The sequence below is a fragment of the Magnolia sinica genome, chromosome 5, assembly GCF_029962835.1.
Source record: "Magnolia sinica isolate HGM2019 chromosome 5, MsV1, whole genome shotgun sequence".
NCBI lineage: Eukaryota > Viridiplantae > Streptophyta > Magnoliopsida > Magnoliales > Magnoliaceae > Magnolia > Magnolia sinica.
Window position 1 is genome coordinate 41732984 of NC_080577.1, and position 19563 is coordinate 41752546.

Genomic DNA, 19563 nt, shown 5'->3' on the forward strand with positions numbered 1-19563 from the left:
GGATAGAAGTGCTTGTGGTGGACCCCGTAGCTTGCGATACTACGTACTATCATCCCGACTTCACACTCTAGCATGGTCATTCCATTCGCACTGCATATTGCATTACATCTGCGGCATATGACATTTTGGGTTACCGTATTTTTGCATTTATATGATCTAGATACGGCTATTGGTATTCGTGAACTTATCAGGAATTATATATTGCATTGCATCCTTGGCATAAGATATTTGGCTCTTTATGACTCCCCATTTGCGTAGCTAATATTATTTGACTCATGGACTTGTCAGTATCTCTGCTTACTCTGATATCGTATGATTCATGATCTTACCAGTATTTCAGATATTGTAGGATTATGGCATTATATTGAATACTTGGCACTTACCTTGTTCACACATTTACACCGCCCTCTAAGCTTTCTATAAGCTTATGCATGATAGATGCGTGCAAGTAATGTTAAGTTGCAGCAGCGTGGAGCTTGGAGCATGTGGCTGATTTATGAAGCTTTGATCTTGACACATGTATTTCCTTTTCAGTATTGTACTCAAATGATTATATTAGTAGATATGTGGTGATGATGTTGTTCTTATGATTTGGGTAAACTTGTGGTTATGCTTCTTATGAGACAAATTCATGCTGAAAATCCTCCTTGTAGGATCCCAGGATCAGAAATTTGGCGTATAAGCGCTAGGAGCCGATAATGGGGTACTACAGAGGCTGTCGGCATCGGATTCGGTGATCGGGATTCCTTTGAATTCGATTTTTAGGTTTGGGGCGTGACACGACCTTTGTGGAAGCCATGCTTGAAGAGGCCGAACCCCCATTCATTGATAACATTATGAAGTCTCAGCTCCCGTTCAAATTCTAAATGCCTCAGATCACCCCTTACTCTGACTCAGGGGACCCGACTGAACACCTTGAATCTTTTAAAGCTTAGATGGAGCTTTACTGTGCATTCGACTCCATAATGTACAGAGCATTCTCCTTTACTCTATCAGGAGCTGCGTGGAAGTAGTATAAACAATTGAAGCCAAAGTTTATCAACTCTTTTGCCCAACTCAATAAAGCTTTCATTACTCAGTTCATCAGTGGGAAAGATAAGAGAAAACCATCAACCCACCTCCTTACGATCACTCAAAGGAAGAAGGGGTTGTTGAAAAATAATATCATCCACTTCAATGAGGAAGTGGTACAGGTGGATGACTATTTTGACAAGATAGATCTAACCGTTATGGTAGTTGGCCTTAAACATGGAAAGTTCTCTTCTCTATTGGTAAGAACCTCCCGAACACCCTCGCCGACCTACTTAACCGAGCTCAAAAAATATTCTAATGCCGATGAGTTCTTTACTTCATAAAGAGCTACTTGAGATAGAAATATGTAACGCCCTGAAAATTAGGGGTCGAGTAAAAGTCCAACTCCCGAGTTCCAACGCATTACTTATGCAATATATTTAATGATGATTAAATGTTGTCTATATTAGTGCACAAAACATGAATAAGATTAAGCTAAATCAGCAAAACATAATCTAGGGACAGCTGTAAAAAGCAAGTGGAAGACTAAAACAAATTTGTATAACTTGATAAACTAGTTTAGGTCCCTAAAGTATGTATGCATTGCCAGGTCAATAATTACATGTATTGTTTCAAAATACAAAATGTCAAAAAATGCAATAGTCCACTACAAGTATAACCCTGAAGCCCCGTCGATTCAGAACAGTCTACGAGAACCCGCCTGAATACTACATATATGAGAATGCATCCTCATCATCCTTAAAGTCCGGCTCTTCCTCGCAGGATACGCCATCATCTAAACCTACAACAGGGACTAGTTGGTGTTTAAGACACCGTCCCATAACGTGGGAGTGAGTGATCGACTCAGTCGAACAATAAAGCAAAGGTTAACATGTTATCAATTCAGTCAAGCAGTAATGATAAAGTAATACAATCGAACATCCCTAAGTACTCTGATTAATGCAGGAATGGTATGAATAAATGATGCATGCACTCGCCTGCACTCCCTCAGCGATCTTCATCTAACGGTCGCGCATGTCAGTCACTTCCTTGTGCTCTCTACACATCGCCAAACGACACATGTAATGTGGTGCATGAATATGATTACCAAGTTCTTATTAGTCCTTTTCATACAGCAGGATTGAGAAGCTAAGGTACCTCCCTTATATCAATTCCCAAACAATGATCCATTCTAGGGTCGTCAGTCCTAGTAATTCTCATACGATATTGTGGTTCTAGGTCACTGCAAAAGGCTCGTCACCTTATCAGTACAAGCCTAGTTTGTACTCTGGTTGCTACGGAAAGACTTGTCACCTCAACGCAATCTCAGAGTACACTCGAGGTCACTACCACCCACACCCTACCAATTAGCAGTCTATTTTCGAAGGCTCATCACCAACCCGACTGGGGACCACAGCCAGGCTGCGTAAGGGTAGGCCGACAGCTCGAATACAGTGTCTCATACCACCGTATTCGGCTCACGAGTTTGGGTTGCTCACTGGTCACTATGGGGAGGCTCGTCACCCCAGTGTAGGCCGACAGCTCGACCACGGTGTCCCATACCACCATGCCCAGCTCATAAGTCTTAGCGGATCGAGGTACCAAGGTTAAAGGAGTTTCCACTAGTAAGTTTGGTACCTTAGGTTCAAGCAGTAGCGTCCATACATAATAAACATACATCGGGTCAATCGGGTTACTTGACGAGCTCGACTAGCACGAGTGCACATCGAATTGATCGACATGAAGTGCACGAGCATTCTGTGTGGCCTAACCACTGTCGACAACTGAAGTACGGCTCGGGCTCATCGAACACGTCCTGTGGGCGAAAACAACCTCAGTTACCAAATCAAAACCTGTTACCAATTGCCTGGACTATTTCATAGTCCCAACCACACTCAGTACCAACAAGAGTTCATGTGAGACAATCAAGCAGTAAGTAATTCAAATCCTACAACCATTTAAGCATTTTATGAAATACAATATAAATATGAATTCACACATATGCATTTCATAAGTAATCAGACAATATAATATAAAGTACATAGAGGGATTTATGCACATAGTTAAGGCAGTTGAGAACCTTATCTCAATGCCCATATACAATACAATTCACCAATTACTTACTCATACAGACAATTTATCAAACACTTATACTACACCTATCGACATACATGACATATGTTGATTTTTTAACATATACTTGGACAAATCCTTCCGACAAGGAGTTGTCACATACACCATCATCATGCACACACATCCCATAGCCACGGTAGCCACAAATCATGAGTTCATATTCATTCAATCATTCCAACAAACACTTAAACTACACCCTTCAACATACATGGCGTACATCGGTCATAACATGTATTTGGGCGGATCCTTTCGCTAAGGAGTTGTTACAAATGCAACTATCCCCTATCCATGACAGATAATCATGGCAAACACGAATCCCAATTCTACACATATTCAATCATTTCAACAAATTCCTAGAATACACTATAGTCAATATAGTTCATATATATCTGAAACACCAATCATCATTAAATCGGGGGTCGAGTAAAAGTCCAACTCCCGAGTTCCAACGCATCACTTATGCAACATATTTAATGATGATTAAATGTTGTCTATATTAGTGTACAAAACATGAATAAGATTAAGCCAAATCAACAAAACATAATCCACGGACAGTTGAATACGCAAGCGGAAGACTAAAACAAATATGTATAACTTGATAAACTAGTTTAGGTCCCCAAAGTATGTATGCATTGCCAGGTCAATAATTACATGTATTGTTTCAAAATATAAAATGTCAAAAAATGTATTAGTCCACTACAAGTATAACCCTGAAGCCCCGTTGATTCAGGACGGTCTACGAGAACCCACCTGAATACTGCATATATGAGAATGCCTTCTCATTATCCTCAAAGTCCGGCTCTGCCTCGCAGCCTACGTCATCATCTGAACCTACAACAGGGTCTGGTTGGTGTTTAAGACACCGTCCCGTAACGTGGGAGTGATCGATTCAGTAGAACAATAAAGCAAAGGTTAACATGTTATCAATTCAGTCAAGCAGTAATAATAAAGCAATACAATCGAACATCCCTAAGTACTCTAATTAATACAGGAATGGTATGAATAAATGATGCATGCCCTCGCCTGCACACCCTCAGCGATCTTCATCTAACGGTCGCGCATGTCAGTCACTTCCTTGTGCTCTCTACACATCGCCAAACGGCACATGCAATGTGGTGCATGAATATGATTACCAAGTTCTTATTAGTCCTTTTCATACAGCAGGATTGGGAAGCTAAGGTACCTCCCTTATATCAATTCCTAAACAATGATCCATTCTAGGGTCGTCAGTCCTAGCAATTCTCATACGATGTTGCGGTTCTAGGTCACTGCAAAGGGCTCGTCACCTTATCAGTACAAGCCTAGTTTGTACTCTGGTTGCTAAGGAAAGACTCGTTGCCTCAACGTAGTCTCAGAGTACACTCGAGGTCACTACCACCCATACCCTACCAATTGACAGTCTATTTTCGAAGGCTCGTCACCAACCCAACTGGGGACCACAACCAGGCTGCGCAAGGGTAGGCCGACAGCTCGAATAAAGTATCCCATACCACCGTATTTGGCTCACGAGTTTGGGTTGGTCACTGGTCACTACGATGAGGCTCGTCACCCCAGTGTAGGCCGACAACTCGACCACGGTGTCCCATACCACCATGTCCGGCTCATAAGTCTTAGCGGATCGAGGTACCAAGATTAAAGGCGTTTCCACTGGTACGTTTGGTACCTTAGGTTCAAGCAGTATCGTCCATACATGGTGAAAATACATCAGGTCAATCGGGTTACTTGACGAGCTCGACTAGCACTAGCGCACATCGAATTGATCGACATGAAGTGCACGAGCACCCCGTGTGGCCTAACCACTGTCGACAACCGAAGTACGGCTCGGGCTCATCGAACACATCCTGTGGACGAAAACAACCTCAGCCACCCAATCAGAACCTGTTACCAATTGCCTGGACTATTTCATAGTCCCAACCACACTCGGTACCAACAAGAGTTCATGTGAGACAATCAAGCAGTAAGTAATTCAAATCCTACAACCATTTAAGCATTTTATGAAATACAATATAAACATGAATTCACACATATGCATTTCATAAGTAATCAGACAATATAATATAAAGTACATAGAGGGATTTATGCACATAGTTAAGGCAGTTGAGAACCTTATCTTAACGCCTATATACAATACAATTCACCAATTACTTACTCATACAGACAATTTATCAAACACTTATACTACACCTATCGACATACATGACATATGTTGATTTTTTAACATATACTTGGACAAATCCTTCCGACAAGGAGTTGTCACATACACCATCATCATGCACACACATCTCATAGCCACAGTAGGCACAAATCATGAGTTCATATTCATTCAATCATTCCAACAAACACTTAAACTACACCCTTCAACATACATGACGTACATCGGTCATAACATGTATTTGGGCGGATCCTTTCGCCAAGGAGTTGTTACAAATGCAACTATCCCCTAACCATGACAGATAATCATGGCAAACACGAATCCCAATTCTACACGTATTCAATCATTTCAACAAATTCCTAGAATACACTATAGTCAATATAGTTCATATATATCTGAAACACCAATCATCATTAAAGCGGGGGTCGAGTAAAAGTCCAACTCCCGAGTTCCAACGCATCACTTATGCAACATATTTAATGATGATTAAATGTTGTCTATATTAGTGCACAAAACATGAATAAGATTAAGCCAAATCAGCAAAACATAATCTAAGGACAGTTGTAATACGCAAGCGAAAGACTAAAACAAATATGTATAACTTGATAAACTATTTTAGGTCTCCAAAGTATGTATGCATTGCTAGGTCAATAGTTACATGTATTGTTTCAAAATACAAAATGTCAAAAAATGTAATAGTCCACTACAAGAATAACCCTGAAGCCCCGTTGATTCAGAACGGTCTACGAGAACCCGCCTGAATACTGCATATATGAGAATGTCTCCTCATCATCCTCAAAGTCCGTCTCCGCCTCGCAGGCTATGCCATCATCTGAACCTACAACAGGGTCTGGTTGGTATTTAAGACACTGTCCCGTAACGTGGGAGTGAGTGATCAATCAGTGGAACAATAAAGTAAAGGTTAACATGTTATCAATTCAGTCAAGCAGTAATGATAAAGCAATACAATCGAACATCCTTAAGTACTCTGATTAATGAAGGAATGGTATGAATAAATGATGCATGCCCTCGCCTGTACTCCCTCAGCGATCTTCATCTAACGGTCGCGCATGTCAGTCACTTCCTTGTGCTCTCTACACATCGCCAAACGGCACATGCAATGTGGTGCATGAATATGATTACCAAGTTCTTATTAGTCCTTTTCATATAGCAAGATTGGGAAGCTAAGGTACCTCCCTTATATCAATTCCTAAACAATGATCCATTCTAGGGTCGTCAGTCCTAGCAATTCTCATACGATGTTGCGGTTCTAGGTCACTGCAAAGGGCTCGTCACCTTATCAGTACAAGCCTAGTTTGTACTCTAGTTGCTACGGAAAGACTTGTTGCCTCAACGCAGTCTCAGAGTACACTCGAGGTCACTTCCACCCACACCCTACCAATTGGCAGTCTATTTTCGAAGGCTCGTCACCAACCCGATTGGGGACCATAGCCAGGCTACGCAAGGGTAGGCCGACAGCTCGAATACAGTGTCTCATAACACCGTATTCGGCTCACGAGTTTGGGTTGCTCATTGGTCACTACGGGGAGGCTCGTCACCCCAGTGTAGGCCGACAACTCGACCACGGTGTCCCATACCACCATGCCCAGCTCATAAGTCTTAGCGGATCGAGGTACCAAGGTTAAAGGAGTTTCCACTGGTAAGTTTGGTACCTTAGGTTCAAGCAGTAGCGTCCATACATAATAAACATACATCGGGTCAATCGGGTTACTTGACGAGCTCCACTAGCACGAGCGCACATCGAATTGATCGACATGAAGTGCACGAGCACCCCGTGTGGCCTAACCACTGTCGACAACCGAAGTACGGCTCGGGCTCATCGAACACATCCTGTGGACGAAAACAACCTCAGCCACCCAATCAGAACCTGTTACCAATTGCCTGGACTATTTCATAGTCCCAACCACACTCGTTACCAACAAGAGTTCATGTGAGACAATCAAGCAGTAAGTAATTCAAATCCTACAACCATTTAAGCATTTTATGAAATACAATATAAACATGAATTCACACATATGCATTTCATAAGTAATCAGACAATATAATATAAAGTACATAGAGGGATTTATGCACATAGTTAAGGCAGTTGAGAACCTTATCTTAACGCCTATATACAATACAATTCACCAATTACTTACTCATACAGACAATTTATCAAACACTTATACTACACCTATCGACATACATGACATATGTTGATTTTTTAACATATACTTGGACAAATCCTTCCGACAAGGAGTTGTCACATACACCATCATCATGCACACACATCCCATAGCCACGGTAGCCACAAATCATGAGTTTATATTCATTCAGTCATTCCAACAAACACTTAAACTACACCCTTTAACATACATGACGTACATCGGTCATAACATGTATTTGGGCGGATCCTTTCACCAAGGAGTTGTTACAAATGCAACTATCCCCTATCCATGACAGATAATCATGGCAAACACAAATCCTAATTCTACACACATTCAATCATTTCAACAAATTCCTAGAATACACTATAGTCAATATAGTTCATATATATCTGAAACGTGAAACAAACGACACATTTGGCATGTGAAATAGCACTCACGTCAGTAATAAATCATTGACCTACATTGAAAGACTTGAAACCATAACCTATACATTTATAGTCCGCACCTTACGCCGGTAAACGTGTAACGGATTCGTTTTAGACACTTAGCCTTTGTCAACGACATATTGAAAACTTGTAGCATGAATTAGGTTAGCTATATCATAAATTACACTATCTGAAACCTTAAAACAGATTAGGGTTAGGTTTTCTTACCTAAGAACGGAATCGGAATTGCCTGTATAGCGATACAGGAATGGTGGTTGAGTGCGTGGAATAGCGGGATCGAATCCTAGGAAGAATCTCCAATTCTCACTCTCACTTTCTCTCTTTTCTCTCCTCTCTCGCCTATGGTTTCTCAAATTCGTATGGGGTGAGAGAGAGAGAGGGTTTAAGGTCCTTATATAGGCCCAGGATTGATGGAAATGGCCTCAGGGCCAAGGTATACTTAGGTTATATCCAAATACGGACTGTTCCGGTCCAACGGAGCACTTCTGGTGGCCCATTTTCCACGTGCTGTCGGACTTAAGCTCTCTGACCATGGATCTAGGTCAGGCTGAGTTTTCGTTCCGATCGGATTTACAGATCAGCCGTGGCGGACCAGTTTCAGTTTAACGGTCACCGGCACTCGATCACGGCCACGAGTACACCGACATATGTGGGATATTTCTCCTGATCCGAGGGTGTATTTAGGTCTGAATCTGACGGTCTAAATCCTTATATTTGGCGCGCAAGTGAAATGACTTAATTCACTTAAGTCCCAATTTATTTTCTAAAGGTATTCGCGTTTCTCACACACTTTGCTCCAGGCTCAAGTTGTGCGTTTCTGGGTATTATCTGGACTTGATTTCTGAGGTGGTTGCCAAGTCCAGTGAGGTGGTCATAACGGTATAGTTTCGTAGTTATTAGATTTTTGACGTGCGGTCCAGGTCTGATACGGAGTTTCAATGCACTCCCGAGAGCAATTGAGTTTAGAGATTGATCCTAGGTTTCAGGGTAACGTAGCGTCAGTGATCCCACTGATTTTGGGTCTTGCAGTTCATATTGAAAGTTGTCCAAGCTAATTCGATAGGTGATTTAGTTAAGCACTTAATTAATCTTCGTCTAATTTCTAAAGGATTTGGTCTTTAGTGATTTCTGCCTTAGGTGGTACTCAGGTCTTTGTACAGATTTTTCTTGGACATTACAAAATAACTTGGCTAAGGACATGAAGTGGAGAGAAGAAGGGGAGCCGTCTACTGCTAACGCCAAAAGAAAGAAGGAGGGTGACCAAAATCGAGGCTAGCATACCAATCAACATCTAGAAAGTCTCTTCCATTAGTACACTCCCTTGAACACCAAGCCAGAGCAAGTACTTAGGGAGGATGGGCTGAGCAAGGAAACCTGATGACCGAGTTGAACCAGTCAACCAAGCTCAATAATAAGGCTTATCGGCCAACATCGACCTCAACCTTCAGTACTGAGGGATGTATCGATTAAAAGACATGGAGGATAAGCTCTTACCTTACCCATGAAATGCCGATCATCTAAAGATCTACTACCCATGAAGAACTCCGACGGGTGAAATGATTATGCTCAACTGATCGCCTCGGTAGAAGTTACTCGTGTTCGACTGTGAGAAACCTCTCTCAATTAAAGGGAAGAAGGTTCTCTCCTTTATTTCTATTATTTTATCTACTATTTTTATCTACATGTTCGACTGTGAGTGACCTCCATCAATTTAAGGGAAAAAGGTACTTGTGATACTGCTACCGTTTCTCCTCTACTATTTTACGAATTGTACAATGAAAGAACTTCCCTAAGTAAGGGGAACAGAATTTCTTTTAAATCTTGACCATCAGATCTATACGATCGACCACAAAGACTTCCCTCAATTTAAGGGAAAAAAGTCATTCTTAGTACTCGGCTTACTACTACGTTTACTATTTGACGGTTGATCTATTGATTCTACAGTGCATGACCTATCACTACCTGCTCGACTATCGTTTTTACTAAGTCATCATACACGACCACCCACTCATAAGGCAACAAAATTGAGGAACATACATGGAACGAGCGGACCTTCTTATACATTAGTTCAAAATTTACTTCTTAAGCTCATAAAGTATAGAGCTCGGAGGTAGGGCATTATTGTTATGGGTAAAATGAAGTTAAACAAATGTAAGAGACAGATGATCCGAGCAGCCAGACTTGATGATTATAGATTACTTAAGGGCCAAAAAATTACCACGACCTTTGGTGTTGGCTATTTTCTACCCTGGCTTAAGTTGTCGCTTTGGCCCTCGGGTATCGACCTTTGTATCAAAGAATGACCTCGACCTTGGAGGTCAGCCTCGGAAATCGACCCGACCTCGGGTACCGACTTCGACCTCGAATACTGGCATCGGCCTCGGGTACCGACCTTGACCTCGGATATCGACCACCACATTGGAATAGAAATATCCTTACAATATATAAAGATAGAATTACCTTCCCAGATCTCCACCGAAGACCATGCCGATCAAGGTAAACTCGGATATATTCTTGAAGTTAGAGTTCGACTCCAATACGGCACCTCTAGCATATTTGGCAAATTAACTCAGATACGAGACCACCTTGAAAGCCTATAAATACACCCTCACCATTTAATAAAGTACAATAAATATCCCAATTCTACTATGCCTAGTATGAGTCAATAAGCCTAATTATGCATTGAATGGTCTCCGGCCTTAACCGGCACCCCCAATGCATTCTCTTATTCTCTATTAACTGCAAATACTCAGCTGCTCACAAGAGGTGAAGCATGATTGATCAAATTTATACATTAACGTATAATATTTCGAGCTTTCCATTATCATACTTGGGCTTGTATAATAGACCGTTTGGATGGTATATTATTAGGCTTGTAAAACAATGGACAACCATGAAAAATCTCTCAAAGAAGAGTGACCTACAGGACACTTGGATCAGCTGATTTTTTGGGATTCTAACATTTATAGCAGGGCAAACATGTAATAAGTTAATTCATCTGGGACTTGGAGAGGAATGAATAATTGCCCGGTACGACGAGCTGTATCCTCCGATACCGGCCATGGTTGTGACCCATTATAACGGAAACGGATTGGCTGCTCACCCTACCACTAGCAAATTGCTAGTCGTCGGTGCTCTGTGGGCCCAAACATGATGATATGTCTCATCCATGCCGTCCATCCATTTTTCCAGATAATTTTATGATATAATGCGAAACTGAGTTACATCAAAATCTCAAGTGGGCCACATAGTGTTGATTGAACTTTCGCCATTAAAAACTTCCGGGGGCTACAAAAGTTTTGGATCAAGTTGATATTTGTTTTTTAACCTTCATCTAGGCCTGAATGACCTAATCTACAGGTTGGATGTCAAATACACGTTACAGTGAGCCCTAAGATGTTTTTAATGGTATACATTCAATCACTACTGTTTTCCCATGGTGTGGTTCACCTGAGATTTTGATATGCCTCATTTATGATTAAAAGCATTAAAATGATGTGTAAAAATGAATGGACGGTGCGGATAAAACACATAGATCATGGTGGGGCCCGCGGAGCACCGACCACTACCCACCTGGCTAGTGGCAGCATCACTAGCCAAACTGCGTCCATAACGGGGCAGTAGACAGACAGGGACTGGAGATGCAAAATCGTAGAATCCCAGGGGGCATTATATATATATATATATATATAAACTCTCAGGGACTGTGAATGAAAAATGGAAGAATCTCAAGCGGCATTTTGTCCGAGCATTGAAATTTGCCAAAATCTTCCCATTAAAGGCGTTGCCTTGTGCCTGCTTTTCGAAGGCTTTGTTGAATGCAGATGGTAAAAACCCGTTGAAAGGGAAGAAAATAAAAATTAAAAAAAAAAAAGGATTTCTTTCTGATGAGCAGAAGCTGCTTGTTTTTGGATGACTTTCAGCAAGTGAGGGTGTAGAAAGAGAAGGACAGCTCTTTACTGACTTTCATTTCTTCATTGCTGGTGTTGGGTCTCTCTCTCTCTCTTTGTACTTTACTGCTGGCATTTGAGAGCTTTTTGCCTGTCTTTGCAGAAAAAAGAAAATGAAAAGAAAGAAAGACACATCTCTTGTTTTCTAGTCATTCATCAGTTTTTATTATTAAGCACTTGACGATATTTTGTGGGAACATTTTCTAACCTGCTCAAGACATTCTTTGAAGTCAGTCATCTTTTAAAGGCCCTGGTTTTGGAAAAATCAGACCTTAAAAAAAAAAAAAAAATTATAAATCCTTCTCATTTTCTATCTATTTTGGTGAGAATCTTTTGTTTTGAGCTTTTGTTAAATATTCCATTTTCAGCCTTTTTTAGTGCAAGATGGAATTTTTAAGAGAGATTTTGGATTTGATATTGAAGTGGGGATAGAGTTCTGAATTCTTTTTTTTTTTTAATAAATTCTTTTATGCCCATTAAAGTTCATGGAGTTGTTGCCTTAAAGGGTACAAGCCATCTTTCGAATTTTATTTTTTTCCCCATTGAATGTTCATGGAGTTTTAGCTTCTAACAGATCAGGCTTTTTTTTTTTTCCATTGAAAGTTTGGGTTATTGAGAAGACTGGAAAGATTTACTGGGTATGGGATTCGAATGATATTTGAAAATTAGTAGGTTCATGGAGTTTTAGTTTCTAAAAGGCCTACCTTTTTGGTCCACATTGCTGAAATCGTCTGTTAAGTTGATATAGCTTTCATTTTTAAATTACTTCCCTGTGCATGTTTGGTATTTTAAGGAAGCCCAAATCTTATGAGATTTGAGATTCAACTGGTCTAGAATCAGCACCTGAAAGAGTTTCAGTGTTTAAAAGAGCTGGATTTTTTTTAAAAGAGTTTTTTAACTCTTTCATTGTAAGTTTGGATTTTTAAGAACACTCAGAAACCTTTTGGGATATGAGATTCCATGATGCAAATACCTTCTACCTTGGAGCTTGCATTTGGAACCAGTCAATTGGCTTGTTTTGATTTGTATTCTTTATTCAGCTCTCACCGTACAAACTAAATCTTTTATCATTCCCATTCCTCAATTTCACCAAAAGTATGGATTTTTAAGGAAAACCCACAAATTATTTTGGATTTTGAGACTAAAATCTTGAGGAAATTGCTTATTTGTCATCTTGAAATTGTTTGTGCAGTACATTCGAACATCTAAAGCCTACTTCTCAGTCGTTAATCAAAACCTCAGAATATTTTCATTTTGTTTGCTACCCCACTTCGTGACTCTGCTTAATTAACTAATATGTTTGGATGAATTTGGGGGTCATGTAGGAGCTGAGAGGATTGTCAACTTGCGGTTTTGATGCATTCGATTTCATGAAGATTAGAGGGAAATTGGGATTTCTCAGTTTGCCTATCTATTGTTAGAGTAATGCTTGCCGACAATGCGCTGGCTGTGGTGGCTACGATTGCCACTGATTATTATAACTTTGCTTTTGGCACCGAATGCGTTAAGGGCGATGTCCTTCAGCAAAAAACAGAGAATTTATAGTATGTTGTTTCTTTGTCCTTCTCTTTTGTACTCTTGCTGTTTTCGTTTGTCTTCCAAAGTCGATATCTGCAGTTAGGAGTTCTAAGTATTTAACATCAGAAATGGTTACAACCAATGTTCAAAAACTCAAGACTCACCTGAGAAATTGGTCTGCTTGATCAAGTCAATAAAAACCTTACTAATTTTATAGAGCTTGGGCAAGTCGATGAACAAGGCTTCCAACTTGTAATACACTAAACTCAGAGGTTGGCTGAACTAACTTGGCTTGGCAGACGTTCCAGTTGGTCTGTGAGTTTTCAAAACACTGGTTACAGCCAATCCAAAGATTATCTTCAGGAAATAAAAATAAAAATAAATTGTAGAAGACTATCAAATGCATCATCACGACTCTTCGTATGCTTCCAATGAGGCATGGAAAATTGTCTCTAAAGTCAAGACTCCTGACTGGTATGAGTTCCTTCTTTCACTGTAATTTCTGGTTTCTTGAATTTGAAAGGCTATCAGAAAACTCTTGCACTCTTTAGAAGGGAAAAGATGTTCTTCTTCCTTTCTTTTAAATATTTAATGAAGAAGATTCATTGGCGATGCATTTATGGGTTGAGTCCATGAGAACGCACATTTTTTATTTTTTATTTTTTTAAAATACAAGATTGGAATAAGGAATCAGTAATTAGAGCCCAAACCAAGTTCATCATTTAGTCGGTGGTGTCCCAAGTCGATCAACGACAGATGTAATGTGCCATTTCAGTTGTTTATATTGTTTGTAACTTTTAAAACCAATTTTATGGCAATGCTGTTTACATATGGTGTTAATGTTCAAATAGTTTCAATTATTCCAACACGTACAGAAATGCAGGAATATAGATCTAATTTTTGCTGTATTTCTTTGTATAGCCGAAGCATTACTTGCTTTCAAGAGTGCCATGGGTAATCCCCAACAGTTAAGTAGTTGGGTTGGGAAATACCCATGCTTGAGACCATGGCTAGGTATTAGCTGTGCTCATAAATTGAAGGATTCAACCATCATTTCTTTGTAAGTTTTCCTGCCTTCCTTCACATCTCCCTTTATTCTTCAAGTTTAGCAAGTCATACAGTCAAATAATAATAATAATAATAATAAGAACAACAACAACAAATAATAATAATAAAAATCAATGGTGTATTATCTGTATTGAGATGGGCCTTTTGTGTAAAGTCTGATATCTCTTTGCAATGGACCTTTAGCATTTTACTTGTGCTCTGAGTGATACCATATGTCCTTTGAAACTGTGGCGTTTCTTCATGTACAGTAGTATCATTTCTACACCAATTAATAATTTACTGTTTTCTCTTGAAAGGAACCTGTGGGCATGCAGCACATGGCATCTTTTTTGCACTGCCACATAAGCGAATATGTTTCACTACTCTTTTAAGTGTTTGGCATGAGTATTTTGATCATTTTCTCATTTGATTGTGGTGTGACACATTCACTTAAAGGCTCAAAAACTTGAAACTCGCTTGAGATCACCGAGGGCCAAAAAGCAAGTGGATTCAAAACTTGGTTGAGTGATTGATCAAGGTTTTCAAACTTAAAAAGTTTACAGTAGGGTTGAAGTTCTACAAGTATCTGACAGTGTTTTTGGAGAGGTCAGTCCAATTTTCATTGGTTTGGATAATCCGAGTTACCAAACGGATTCAAACCAAGTCTTGATTGAGTTGACTCGATGATTTTTCTAGTACTCAATCGCTTTGTAAAATCTCATGTTGAACTGAACATGCTAATATCCATCTGTCACTTTATATAATTTTCACTACTTATCATCTGGTTTCGAATCCTTTACAAATTCTTTTTTCCTTGTATAGGAAACTGACTGGTTTAAAGCTAGAGGGCTTTATCCCTCCTAGTTTGCAGAATTTATCTGGCTTGATGGCTCTGTAAGCATAATTTTCAGATACTTCTACTCCCAAAGAACTTCATTCTTTAAAGACTCCAGCTTTTCTGAATTTGCCATAACATGCAATGTGGTAACTCCTCGCATATGTTTAGTGTGCTATTGTTCTAGTTTTGTGCAGATGGTTGGATGACAATCATTTGAAAGGACCGATCCCTGTGGAACTGGGACGTCTAAAAGAGTTGACCTCTCTGTATGTTCTGTTGTGTGCCTCTTTGTTACAAAGTGTTAGTTTTGTACTTTTATGGGCTGCAATGTTCAAAAACTTGATCTGGGATGGTCAGTTTCTGAGTTAGACTCAGGTGGGGTCAACGAAAAAATTGCCAATGTTATAAGAAAATGGGTTTTAAAAAGTGGAGACTGGACTTGTTACTTGAAACTGAGCCACCAAGGTTGTCCAAGTTGATTATGAGTTTTTGAACATTGGTTATTGGTGTTTTAGCTTTTTCATATGCCGACGGTACTGATTTTTATTGAATTCAAAAATTAAGTCGGCTAGCAGGTAATTCTTTGAGTGATAACCTTCCATCGGCAATTGCAGTTCTTCCAAACCTGAAAGAACTGTAAGCTATTTACTTCTTCTTCTTCTTCTTCTTCTTCTTCTTCTTTTTAATAATTTCGTTTAATGGGTTATAGAACACAGCTTTTGATGCTTGTGGGGATGACTTAAACTCCTTTGCTGCATGTTTTGTAATCTGACATTTGATGCGGTCATTCTCTGCTAGGACTTTGGCAAACAATCACCTTAGTGGTTCATTGCCTCATGAGGGAGCTCTATCAAAGATTCCACAGTTATCGTATGTCTCCACCAATACGTGCTTATATCTGTCTTTTATGCGGAGGACCTTTTATTTATTTATTATTTTTATTTTTATGATCACCAATGTCTATGAACATAACATGATTGTTGACACACACACATGTGTGCATGTTTACATGCACGTGTGTGTATATTTATTTATTTTAAGTGTATCTCTATTCTCCTTCGTTTCTCAGTTTCATACTTTGAAAAATATTAGTAAAAACCTACCGAAGATTAACAGATGAAGTGAAAAACTCCAATTTCAAAGCTGTTTTCCTTTTCTTTTCATTGTCAAAAGCTCACAATGGTTAGCACTGAATTGGAGGTTGAACAAATGCAGTGGATTTTTCAAATTGTTTTGAACCATATACATAATTATCATGTAAAAAATAGTGTAGCATAACTTCTTTTTTTTTTTTTTTTAATTTTTAATTTTTAATTTGTTAAATAAAGCACTAGTCTAAACCAGTTAAAGCTCTTGTCTCAACTGGTTAGAACAGTTTTTACAACATGAAGCTGTTTGAATTTATTAAAGTAACTAAGGAGAATGAATAGGTGAGAAAAGAGGGAAAATACATGTGGGAAGGAGGAGGAGGTGATTAGGGTCTTAGAAACCTAGTCATGACTTTATTAATAACAATAAGTAAAAGGACATAAATGCCCTTGAGCACTAAAACCTACTAAAACACCAGCATATACACATGCATGGTCATGCACACACATGTACACATGCACATACACAACTTGTCTAAGGGAACTGGGCCAAATCAGAGAGAGTTGGGTTCCATTCAAACCTAACCAAACCACCTGGCCTGTTCCAGTTTTTAAAACATTGCATTTTCAACTCAGCCATACCCATTACTTTATTAATAAACACAAAGGACATAAATGCTCTTAAGCACTAAAAACTAACTAAAACACTACCATAGGCACAAGTATGGTCACACACATGTACACAACTTGTTTGATAGAATTGGGTTCCATTCAAACTTAACCAAACCACCTGGCCTGTTCTGTTTTCTTAGAATGCTGCACTTTCAACTCAGCTGTGGTGCTTAACTTGTGTTCTTGGTCACTGAAAGTGGCAGTAAGTTGCAGTGGCAACATACTTAGAAAGTAAGAGCATAGGACTTGTGAGAATTGAAAGTAGTTGCACAATATCCATTCAATAAAATGTAGTACATTTCATGTTTATAAAATAAAATAGGTATTTCTGAGCTAATTTTATGGTGAACAAAATGATTAGTTGGTATATGAAGTAAGGCAGATCTTGACCCATGAGAATTGCGTCAAGATCATATATAATGACTGTCCATGCTCTTTTCGAGTGCTAAGTATTATTAATGTCATTAATTAGTTATTAAGGAAATTTGTTTAGGATGACCATTCCTAATACTTTAAAAATCCCCGAATTTCACTTTCTCAAGCTCTTAAGTCTGATTCTTCAATGGTCTCTAAGAGGGAGGATCCTGTTAAAGTCCTATGGTTTGTGATTCGGTTCATATAATTTTTACTAGGATCCCATGAAAAATGATTCGCAATTCAACTTCAATCTTAGTCACTGGGGGTATTTCTGTCATTACCATTTTCATGATAGTAGCCCATACTGTTTTCTCTCCCATTCTCATGTAGCCCACACAAGACGCAACCCTTAACGAGTCCGTCCAACAAAAACCATGTGGGGTCCACTGCGATATCTTTGTGACATCCACTTAGTCTATTGGTTGCAGCAGCTCATGTTAGGATGAGAGGCCAAAACCAAGGCACATCTAAAATTAAAGTGGGCCAAAGTATAATAAACAACGAGATGGGATGCCTACCTTTGAAAAACCTCTCTAGCGGTTCTCTCTTTCTCACTCTCTGCATGTAGCCCCCACCTAGCAGCACCCTTTCTCTCCAATCTCTCTCCCTCTCTCCATGTGCGTGGCATGTGCCATATCCCTAGTACAGTTGACTCAATAATGGAAATCAGTATTGTCCTTCTCACATAGCTTTTCAGCGATCATATTTTTCTTTTTTCCCTTTTCTTTATTTGTTTTGTTTGGATTTGGATGTTTGAATCATGACATCTGCAGGTTGCATGGGAATTATGGGCTTTGTTCACTGAGCGGGATGTTCAATTTGCCAGCTTGTGATTCAATGTTTTTGCCTCCAAATTTGACTTCTTTACAAGCCCTTGATTCTTTCAACTCAAGAAAAACAAGAGAAGCAGCCACAGTCGGTGGAGATCCAGGCATTCCAACTTTGACACCTTCATCGGCTGCTGATGCTCCAAAAACAAAAAAGCCAAGATTAGTTGCCATTGTTGGTGGTGGTGTTTGTGCTGCAGTGATTGTAGCAGCAGTTGTTGTGATTGTTTATATCTGCTTAATGCGTGCGAAAAGATCTACAAGGAGAGCATCTGAGACAGGATCTTCTGAACCGTCAAACCATGGTAAGCGTAAACGATGAAAATGCTGTGTTTGGATGTACCATTGAATTGAATTGCAATAAACAGTTACTATAGTGGAAATGACCATGTTGCAGTTTACCTTCGTTAGTACTCATATTGAGGGATTGAGATCACAACCAAATTGTAATCTGCTCATACTTCAAACTACTTATTGCAATTCAATTCTGTACTGCATCCAAACGCAGCCTTACATGGACTAATATACGATGCGCTGCACTTGAAAGATATAAACTAATAAGTGTGTGAGTCTTTGTCTATTGACCTTTACTGTGCTTTGCTTCTTTCAGTTGAGTGGGCAAGAGGGGAAGGATCCCCCCGTGCTGGTACTCTCTCTCCCTATGAGGCACAGAGCTTAAGGCAAGTAACGTTTGAGGAGCTGGAGCACGCTACATCCAACTTCAATCAAAGTAATGTTATTGGTGAAGGTGGGTTCGGTTTAGTATACAAAGGACTACTTCAGGATGGATCTATTGTGGCTATTAAACGACGCCTACAGGACCCAAGCCAGTATTTTATTCAGGAGGTAAATTAGCATTGGGATTGATTGGTATTTCTTTCATGTCTTTTAAATTATGTCTTGCATTTTTGTGTGCTCCATGTAGATAAAAGACTTGCTTGCATGCCTGTCATCTGGTGAGAATTGTGGTCCTATCGAAATGTCTGTCTGTTTGAGCTAATTTCATTAAGACATGGATCATGTGCATTAAAAAAAAAAAATCATTGGAAGATATATATCTTTCTATGCAAATGAATGAAAAACATCAGAATTCTTCCTTAACAAATTGGTTAATTGACTGAAATTCTTTTAGGCATTCATTGAAGTTCAAGTATGACTGTATGTGGTACACGAATGAGTTTCTGATAATAGTTTGAATACAAAGATATGACTTTAAGTGTTTTGAATCAGTATATCTTAAGAGAGAAATACATGTGTACTGATAAAGAAATGCTTAGGCAATTCATGCAAGGAGAT

General features: G+C 39.3%; 1 protein-coding gene across 13 annotated transcripts in view; it reads left to right on the forward strand.

Annotated features, from left to right (window-relative positions):
- Window positions 1–11710: 11710 nt before the first annotated feature.
- Window positions 11711–19563, forward strand: part of LOC131245967 (leucine-rich repeat receptor protein kinase HPCA1-like) — a 31794-nt gene continuing 23941 nt past the window's right edge. For 2 of the 13 annotated variants that reach the window (XM_058245799.1, XM_058245798.1), the window contains exons 1-9: window positions 11712–11900; window positions 13186–13404; window positions 14300–14438; window positions 15248–15319; window positions 15458–15529; window positions 15828–15899; window positions 16062–16133; window positions 18214–18572; window positions 18878–19113. In XM_058245799.1, the coding sequence (XP_058101782.1) occupies window positions 13299–13404; window positions 14300–14438; window positions 15248–15319; window positions 15458–15529; window positions 15828–15899; window positions 16062–16133; window positions 18214–18572; window positions 18878–19113 (1128 nt within the window). In that variant the 5' untranslated portion in view covers window positions 11712–11900; window positions 13186–13298. The other 11 variants (XM_058245801.1, XM_058245788.1, XM_058245789.1 and 8 more) reach the window with 11 other exon arrangements.